At 46.1% G+C, this 10,276-nt stretch overlaps 1 protein-coding gene across 1 annotated transcript; it reads right to left on the bottom strand.

The window, feature by feature from the left end:
- Positions 1 to 7,589: 7,589 nt before the first annotated feature.
- CORT (cortistatin) lies at positions 7,590 to 9,368 on the bottom strand. Its single transcript, XM_047791726.1, has 2 exons — positions 8,889 to 9,368; positions 7,590 to 7,872 (listed from the first exon to the last, which is right to left on the bottom strand). The coding sequence occupies exons 1-2, from the start codon at positions 9,039 to 9,041 to the stop codon at positions 7,654 to 7,656; spliced, it is 372 nt and encodes a 123-aa protein (XP_047647682.1). The 5' UTR covers positions 9,042 to 9,368; the 3' UTR covers positions 7,590 to 7,653.
- Positions 9,369 to 10,276: the final 908 nt, after the last annotated feature.

The raw sequence follows: 10,276 nt of genomic DNA, 5'->3' as shown, positions 1-10,276 counted from the left end.
ATAAGACCTAAAGCAAAGGAGCAGTGCAGAAAACAAACAGAACAAAAAGAACTACTTCCTTCTATCATGACCTTCCCCAAGGAGGGCTCAAATCTACTCAGCATACTCTTCCTAATGCCTTACACCATTGGCTCTCACTTATTAGCCCCAACATTTCTTTTTTAATAGCATATTTTATGTGTCTTCTTAATTATCCTTAACTGAAAGCCACAGCTGATAACCTACCTACATGCATACGCTCATCAACATAATCCCCCCATATGTAATATTTCAGGAGAAAAAAAGAATAATTTCCAGTAAAATGGTATGTATCCCAGTATGTCACTATGTAGAGATGACCATACAGAAGAAGGCACAAGAAACTTTGAGATGCTTGTATTTACACGCTGAATGACTGAATTTGACAGGCAGCCAGGTGTGGTGTGTGGTAATTGTCAACCTGAGAAGCAGCATTGCCCTTTGTGATGGGATTTTCTGAAACAATTAAGTTCTAGGCAAAATAACACATCTCTCCTTGATTTACAAGGTAGCTGCATTCTTTTTTTTTTTTTTCTTTTCCTGTCTTTTTACGGCCATACCCACAGCATGTGGAAGTTCCCAGACTAGGGGTCACATTGGAGCTGCAGCTGCCAGCCTACACCACAGCCACAGCAACTTGGGATCCAAGCCAAATTTGCGACCTACACCACAGCTCAGGGCAACACCAGCTCCTTAACTACTGAGTGAGGGCCGTGATCGAACCTGCATCCTCATGGATCCTAGTTGGCTTCTTTACCACTGAGCCATGACAAGAATTCCTGGTAGCTGCATTCTTGAAGAATCCAGAGAACATTACAACTGGGAAAAACGCCCTGTATGTATCTATAAAACAGAGTTAGGTTTGGGGCTAATATGGGACAGGTTTTCATCCGTGTGGACACCAGCGTGACGTGTAATAGCCGTGTACAGAGGAGAAACACTCGCGTGGGATACGGGGTGCTCCTTCACGGTGCAGAGCCATGCCGTGCCCGGCAAGAAGACAAGCACCCCTCTTCCTGCCCCACCACCCACTCAGTGCCAGGCGCAACCACCAATATTGGGACAACCAAAAGCAGGCCCACAGATTTTCCAAGTGCCCCTGGAGGGGCAGTAATGCTGGTTGAACGTTTTTATAGCAGTTTGCACTCCACCCTGCGCTAGTATCTACCGCACTGGAGCCTCACAGAACTCGGTGAGCTAGGTGGGGCATGACTTGTCACTTCTCCTTTCGTACAAGAGCCAAGTTGTTCTCAGGGAGGGTCGGTGACGTACCTCACATCCCAAGGCTCCCTGGAGGGCAGGATTCAAAGGCCGGTCTTCCAATACGCATTCCAGTGTCCTTTCCTCCTACTTGTTTCTTCTCTTAGGTCCACGCACTCCGATCACTGGTTTTGTTACTACCAGTGTCACAAGTTGGTATCAACTCCATCTCAAAAAGGACTAATATTCTGCAACATGATTGCCGAAATTTTTTTTTTCCTTTTTGTCTTTTTAGGGCTGCACCCTCAGCATATGGAGGTTCCCAGGCTAGGGGTCAAACCAGAGCTATAGCCACCGGCCTACACCACACTACGCCAGATCTGAGCCCTGTCTGCAACCTACACCACAACTCACAGCAACGCTGGATCCTTACTTAACCTGCTGAGCAAGGCCAGGGATCAAACCTTCGTCCTCATGGATGCTAGTCAGATTCACTTCCACTGAGCCATGACAGGAACTCCTGCTTGCCGAAATTTGTAGCTGTAGTCATTGTGCCGATAGTGTAAGAGGAGTGAGGCAGTCTCATGAATACTGAATAGGAGAGCGTCCTGTTCTCTAACCATACTGGCATCTCCATCTTTGCCCAATTGAATGAAAAATGTTTTCTCTATATTTCCCGGTGGTTCAGTGGGTTAAGGATCCAGCATTGTCAGTGCTGTGGCCCTGGTTGCTGTTGTGGCTCAGGTTCAATCCTGGGAACGTCCACGTGCCACAGGTGCAGCCAAGAAAAAGAAATACGTTGAATTATTTCTCTCAAATACACAGTAGGGCTTTACTTGACTGGCCTGGGTGTTGATGTTGCCCTTCTGCACTTGAAACAAACCCACCATGCCTCTCAGCTGCAGAGGAGAATGGAAAAAGTACTGCCGGTTGGGCGTGAGACAAATGCACATTGAGTCTAACCTTGTGGAACGGTAGTTTCCAACAATGTAAGGTTTTCCTCAGGCCCCGAGGTTGAACACGTTAAATGAATAAGTATGAAGAAGAGCATAACACCCAGAGCGCAGAGGCAGTGGAGGGCATGGTTCCCTTTCATCTCCCTGGACCAGAGAGAGGAGGGTGGGAGCAAAGACACTGCAAACTCCAGCCCGAACGTGGAGGGAGAGCCTTGTTATTTTGCCCCAGGTACCACTTACCTTCTGCACCTCCAGGTCTTCTAGAAGAGAAACGGAGGAGCACAGCGATATGCCTAAAAATAGGAGAGGGAGAGGGAGGGGGAGCAGGGCACGCCTGGTCTTCAGGCAGGAGCATGTCAAAGAAAGCGGCTGGGACTGATGAACTCCACATTAGCCATGTTCCATGCTTTCAAGTCAAGTCAAGTGTCGGTCCCCATTAGGCAATTGGCTTTGACAGGAGCTGTGCTAATTACCACTTACCAACCTTTAATTTCTGGGTAAAAGCAAAAGGAAAAACACTAATGGATTTTTCATTTTCCGGAGAGAAAGCGATAAAATAATAGTCGTCTGTTTAAAAAAATACATTAATTACAAGAATTATTAATGTGCCTTTGCTAACCAGATTTTTTAATTTCCTAATCATCTACTCCCTTTTTTTTCCTTTTTTTTTTTTCTCTTGCCTTCAGGATTCTTTTTTTATTGTATTCATAGGGTTTTGCCTTAAATTATTTTGGCTGTGTCCTATATTCCTGGAGGTTTTTAAGGACCTTGGAAAGGACATACTGCAGATACCCATGCCTGCCCGCATCTGCTACACAGCTGGGGGGTGGGGGGTGGGGGGAGGGTGTCCTGCTTCTTATTTTGGGAAGCCTCTAGTGACAGGAACAGACGCACTCTTCCAAGAAACTACACGGAATTTCCAAATCACAGATCCTTAAAGTTGGCTGTTTTCTCAAACTAGGACAACACTTCCGCAATTACAAGGATGTGAACCAACAGGTTGCTGCATAGCTACCAGATTTTCTATAGTATTTCCTTTACCATATCACCAAGAAAATCCTAGCTTTTTCTCCAGCTAACAATTATTTTAATAAAACTAATATGTGTATTTTGTATCACTTAACTATTTAATTATAAATAGAAAGGATAAATTGGGTTGTTTTTTTTTTTAACAGCTGAACCTGTGGCATATGGAAGGTCCCAGGCCAGGGATGGAATAGGAGCTGCAGTTGAGGCCTATGCCACAGCCATGGCGACACCAGATCCAAGCTGCCTCTGTGACTTGCCACAGTGACAGCAACACCAGATCTTTAACCCACTGAGCTACCTGGGATCAAACCCACATCCTCACAGAGACAACATTGGTTTCTTAACCCGCTGAGCCACCCAGAACCCAGAACTCTTCACTTAACTATTTAATTATAAGTAGAAAGGATAAACTAGTGGGTTTTTTGTTTTTGTTATCTTTTTTTTGGGGGGGGGGGGCTGTACCTGTAGCATATGGAAGTTCCCTAGCGATAGAACCAGAGCTGCAGCTGCCAGCCTACACCACAGCCACAGCAACACTGGATCCAAGCTGCATCTGCAACCTACACCATACACAGCCTGTGGCAACACCAGATCCTTAACCTACTGAGGGAGGCCAGGGATCAAACCCAAATCCTCATGGATACTAGTTGGGTTCTTAACCCACTGAGCCACAACAGGAACTCCAAATTAATGTTTTTTGTTTTTTGGGGTTTTTTTTTGGTCTTTCTGCCATTTTCTTGGGCCGATCTCGCGGCATATGGAGGGTCCCAGGCTAGGGGTCGAATCGGAGCCGTAGCCACCGGCCTACACCAGAGCCACAGCAACTCGGGATCCGAGCCGCGTCTGTGACCTACACCACAGCTCGTGGCAACGCCGGATCGTTAACCCACTGAGCAAGGGCAGGGACCGAACCCGCAACCTCATGGTTCCTAGTCGGGTTCGTTAACCACTGCGCCATGATGGGAACTCCCAAATTAATGTTAAATTTTATTAGGATTATAAGAAGTGAGAAACAGTGGGTTGCCCGGCTGCCCTTTGCCTCTTCCTTCCTAGTTTAGAAACAAAATGTCCTTCTTTTAACAGCTAAATGACATTTCCTCTTCCGATTTGTTCAAAATCGAATCCATACCACTCTTGAAGCAGCTGCTTTTACCAACAGGTGGGTTATCCCTTGGGCAGGTGCTATTAAGTTGTTTACAGCTCTCCCATGAGTTTCCACTGAAATGATTTAATGTCATCCCTGAAATAGGAATACTATGAAAGGAATTGTTCTTTTGTTTCCGTGTGTGTGTGTGTGTGTGTGTGTGTGTGTGTGTGTGTGTTGTTTTATGTTGCTTTTTCGGGAAGTTAGAAGTTCCCAGGCTAGGGGTCGAATTGGAGCTATAGCTTGAAAGGATTTCTATTGAATGCTTAAGTCACACTCAATTCTTTCTTTCTTGCAGTTAAGGATCTCTTCTAGTAACAAATACTGGGAATAAATGCAAGAGAATGAATTAGACGCTGTCCAGGACTTGATGTCCTTGATACACACAGTTGACTGTACTGAATGACACAGAAGAGCCTGCCAAAAATCTGATGGTAGGAAATTACACTAATTTACCCATTTTACCTAATTTATTAATCTTGAGCATACTAATCTAGTCTAACATGCAGTCAATGCCAGTTCACATTTTATTAAGGGCCCAGAACTACGGTAGACTTAAACCTGATGGATCTCCTGGCAGTGTCATTAGCATAGCCTCTTTATCCTTCGGATAGCACAGTTCCTAAAGTCCCCAATTTTAAGACCTGTGTGCCTGTGACCCCAACTGAAACTGAAAAAACAAGGAGCATGCTTTCCTTCTGGAAGAACCTTACGTTCCGAAGGCTCTCTGGCCTTTCAGGCTGGCATCGTCCACCAGAGTGCTGACCCAATTACTGGTCTTCCTGGTCTCCGACAGTGGCTGTGTTTGGAAATGCAGATGCTATTAAGGCTCTTCTTCCACCACGCTGTCCTTTACTCCGCTAGAAATTATGACGGGGAGCTCAGCTCTGCGGGACACGGAACGAAACGGTCAGCAGTCAGACTGCAGGGGTCTGCTCCCCTGGTGTCCAGGGAAGAAAATCCTACCACAGTGCCTTCCAGCCAGCCTTTGCCACTTTTCCTGCTATTGGGCCTGACTCTCAGAAACTTTCCATAACTCCAGGTATGAATCTCCAAGCTTTAAAAGTTGAGCATCAGGAGTTCCCATCATGGCTCAGCGGTTAGCGAACCCGACTAGCATCCATGAAGACACGGGTTCCATCCCTGGCCTCGCTCAGTGGGTTCAGGATCTGACATTGGTGTGAGCTGTGGTGTGGGTCACAGACAGGGCTCGGATCCTGTGTGGCTGTAGCTCTGGCGTAGGCCGGCGGCTATAGCTCCAATTAAACCCCTAGCCTGGGAACCTCCATATGCCGAGGGAGCGGCCCTAGAAATGGCAAAAAGACAAAAAAAAAAAAAAAAAGTCGAGCATCAGAAAGCCTCACACCGGAGTTCAGAGTCTATGATCCAAGAGCCACGAACACTATGTGTAGTCAAGGAAGGATGTGGGAGCCAGAGAGGAGAATCAAATTCAATAAGGGTTTGAACCTAAGCGCTTGTTTGCTCTAACTCCCTCTGAGCAGCCCCAAACCCTGGTCCACCTGGGGCTCAACAATGTTCCATATTATATCCCAGAGAAAAGAATCTGCTTCTCATTTAACCATCATTCACTATCACTTCTGTGGGCGCTTACTGAGGAATGGGGAAATATCACAATTACACACAGAATACATATCAAATACATATGCATCTGTCTCCTAACAAAGTCTGACCCTGTGACTCTGGAGATACTTGTTTAGAAGTTGAGGCAATCAGTGAGTTCCCGTTGTGGCTCATTGGGTTATGAACCAGGCTGGTATCCACGAGGATGCAGGTTTGATCCCTGGCCTTGCTTAGCGGGTTAAGGATCTGACATCACTGCGAGCTGTAGTGTAGGTCGCAGATGCAGCTCCGATTCGACCCCTCGCCTGGGAACTTCCATAGACTGTGGCTCCGAAAAGCAAAAGATAAAAAGAATTTTAAATTAAAAAAAAGATGTTTTTTAAAGTTGAGGCAATCAGGCTGCAGGCTGGATAGCAGCACTGCTCACTATGTTTGCTTTGAAATAAACCTGAAGCGCCCATCCATAAAAAGAATCGTAACAAATTAATTTACGAGTTTCGCTTAGCATGGGTATGTTGTTTTTGCTGCACCCGTGGCACATGGACATTCCTAGGCCACAGGAATCTGAACCACGTCTGTGACCTATATATACCACAGATGCAGCAACATCAGATCCTTAACCCACCACGCTGGGCTGAGGATTGAACCCGTGCCTCAGCAGCAATCCAAGCCACGCAGAGACAATGCTGGATCCTTAACCCTCTGTGCCACAGAGGGAGCTCCTAGTATGGCTGTTTTATAACAGCAGGTTCAAATGTAACTTTTATAAGCATGTCAACATGATGTGTGTTTAATAGACAACATATATTGTCTATACATCTATAGTTTTAAAATTGATTGTAGCTAAAACATGAAGAATACTCCAAGAATTTTGCTCTTGGAGTACAATGTTAAAAATTTGCTTTTAGGGAGTTCCCTTGTGGCAGAGTGGGTTAAGGATTCAGCATGGTCACTTCAGGGGCTCAGGTCACTGCTGTGGTGCAGGTTTGACCCCCGGCCTGGGAACATCCACATGCTGCAGGCGTGGCCAAAAAAAAAAAAATTGCTTTTAATGTAAGGGAAATATTGTTTAGACAATTTATATCAAAGTAAACTGAAATGTTATTCTGAACACTTAAATATGTAGCCTTTAGCTATTTTAAATCAAAGCAAAAAAAGGGAGTTCCCGTCGTGGCGCAGTGGTTAACAAATCCGACTAGGAACCATGAGGTTGCGGGTTCTGATCCCTGCCCTTGCTCAGTGGGTTGACGATCCGGTGTTGCCGTGAGCTGTGGTGTAGGTTGCAGACGCGGCTCGGATCCCGAGTTGCTGTGGCTCTGGCGTAGGCTGGTGGCTACAGCTCCGATTGGACCCCTAGCCTGGGAACCTCCATATGCCGCGGGAGCAGCCCAAGAAATAGCAAAAAAAAAGACCAAAAAAAAAAGCAAAAAAAGACATGGGCCAGCACAGCTTCCAAGCACATAATGAAGGTGGAAGGAAAGCCCAGTGGCTGTAATGATAATAACAGTAAAAAGCCCCAAAAATCTTTATCAAAAATACTCACTCACTCTGGTTTCCAAATTACTCAAGACACTCAGTATTGGGTGTTTTTGGAGTTAAAATAAAAACTTTTCAAATTACATGGGAAAGAAAAGACAACTGTGTAAAAAAGAAAGATCACAGCTGTTTAATGCCTTTTATTCAGATCCATCATGACACTTTGCGCCAGAGACCACGGGTGGAGTTTTACTTGAAGGAGGAGAAGGTCTTCCAGAAGAAATTCCCGCAGGGCGTTCTATCTCCGCGCGAGGCCTGTTGGCGGGGCAGCCCTTCCTGCTTCTTGGGCATTTCCCTGGTCTCCCCTCCCACGAAGGGCACCTCCCTGGCCTGGGACATCCATTCATGCCACCACGCCAGGAAAGTCAACAGGCTATTTTTCTTTATTTCTGCCACTTCCTGCATATGCTTTTAGAAAGAAGCAGAGGACAAAGGAAAGAAAAATCAACCATCTGGTTCAGCTAGCACTAAGATACATAATTCTTTCCTTAAAAAAAAAAGAGAGAGACGGTTCAAGATAATAAATCACATTTCCATTTAAAGGATTAGAAAGTTAAGAGAACACTGTAACAAAACTGCTCTAATTAGGTAAAAGGAAAAGTTGAAAATTTTCAATCAAGGAAAAAAACCTGCTTGTTTTGCCCTTGATCTTTGCGGAGGTTCTTAATTAGACGAGGTCAGGAAATGTATCTTTCCTGACAAGTGACTGGCAACTAAGCAGCCCCCCTTAGATGGATCAGGCTAATTTAGCTTGGCTTTCCCATCTCTGGTTTACTCCTGGCTGTCCACAAATTGCTTTTTCAGACAGATCAGATAGAGACACTATATTCTGGCCTCTCAAACTCCTCAGAAAGCTTCCAGGAGTAATCTGATGATAAATGACTTGTCTGGAACTCATCTGATAATTTCAGAGAAAAATCTATTTTTAATGGTCAACTTTATGTACTCTTCCTTGGAACTTTTTCAAAATGGAAAAAAGGGGAGAAAAATCAATCACTACATGAAGTTACAAATTCTCACCATGGCAAATGTAGTGATGTCAGTTAATCTGAGCCAGGAGAGAACAAGGGCTGCATATATAAATTAAGATTCCAGAAGTATGGATGACTCATAACCACAGTGGCAGCTCCGTGATGGCTGCGACAGACTGGTATAATCACATAATGTTTCGAAGACCAGCAGGTGGAGATGGCTGGCTTGAAGAAACTCCCCTTGAGTTTTAGAGCCTTCTAACAAACTTCCTAATGGCTGAAGGTAAAGGAGCATCAGGGGTCTGTAGGGTCAGCACAGCACAGGGCACTGCTGGGCATACTACGAAGTCCCGCCCTGCCATCTGTCCTGCATGCACCCTCTGCCGTGGGGAACCCACAGGGAAAAAGACACCCCGACAGTGGGTCAGCATGCGGCCGCATCAGACTACTCACCCCGCTGTCGCTGTCGTGGCTGGTGAGGCCACCCTCCAGAGGGAGGGCAGTGGTGGCCCCCAAGGGTGGTAGCAGCAGCAGGAGCAGCAGGCAGAGGGGCGACAGCATCCTGCGGGCTGACTGGCACTGCCCTCCAGCTCTGCAGCTGCTCATCCTGTTTGACAGCCCCCAAATCAGAGGTCTGTGGACTTGGGTCTCTTCTTGGAGACTGCGGTGGTGGGGGGAGCGGGGGGTGGTGGTAGCATTTGAAACTCAACCTGCAGCTGTTTTTTTTTTGTATCTCTGCCTGTCTAAAGCCCTCACGTAGAAGCCTGAGCAATCAGCTCCCACAAAAGTGCCTTTGGATTGGAGTTAACCCTTCATTAAAGCCTCAGATCTTTTCCTGTTTAGCGTGCATTTGCTCCTTCTTTGGAATGCATGTGCACGTGCCTCTGAAGACATTCTCCCTCCTCATAATTAAGCCTTTGGCATGAGAACAAACCCGAGTGATTTAACATAATACAAAATCAGCCTTGGGTAAGTAGCTTAAAATGTGCAGTTTTTTATTAAAAAAATTTAAAAAAAAATTTTTTTTTGGCGGGGCATGCAGCAGCTGGATGTGAGATCCGTTCCCAGACCAGAGATCGAACCTGGGCCGAAGCAGTGAAAATGCCTAGTCCTTACCCCTAGACCACAAGGGGACTCCCCCAAATCCAGTTTTGCCCACACTGATCTGCTTAGGCAGAAGAAACAAGGGAACACTGAGGCTCAGGGAGCCCGCAGGGCATCCACTGATCTCACCAAAATGCAGGCCAGGGCGACCCAGTGATTAATTCCCAGCACAGCTCCCCACCCAATGGGCCAGAGGCCATGTCCTCCAGCCCAGGCCTCCCCAAATGCGACAGTACCCAGATCACCTTATTAAGACTGACTAAAATGCAGATTCTTTTTTTTTCTTTTTTCTTTTTAGGGCCACGCTCACAGCATATAGATGTTCTGCTAGGTGTTCAATTGGAGCCACAGACACCAGCAACAGCCACAGCCACAGCAATGCAGGATCCAAGCCGCATCTGTGACCTACACCACAGCTCACGTCAACGCCAGATCCTTAATCCCCTGAGCCAGGCTAGGGACTGAACCCGTATCCTCATGGATACCAGTCCCATTCATTACCACTGAGCCATGACAGGAACTCCTAAAATGCAGATACTGATGGGGTAGGTAAGGAGGGGCAGAGAGTTCTAATGAGCTCCCGGGTGATGCTGACCAGTGCTTTTCAGACTGCTGCTGGCCACTCACTGGTAGGTCATTACCTAGCACTTTTTTGGAACGAAATAGAAATTAAAGTGTGTCATGCGGAATAAGAGTAAATACTATTTTTTTGTGTGTGTTAGGTGCAAAATATCCTG

The sequence above is a fragment of the Phacochoerus africanus genome, chromosome 8 (assembly GCF_016906955.1).
Source record: "Phacochoerus africanus isolate WHEZ1 chromosome 8, ROS_Pafr_v1, whole genome shotgun sequence".
Taxonomy (NCBI): Eukaryota; Metazoa; Chordata; class Mammalia; order Artiodactyla; family Suidae; genus Phacochoerus; species Phacochoerus africanus.
Note: the sequence above shows the minus strand (reverse complement) of the source record. Positions and strands in the feature narration are given on the sequence as shown.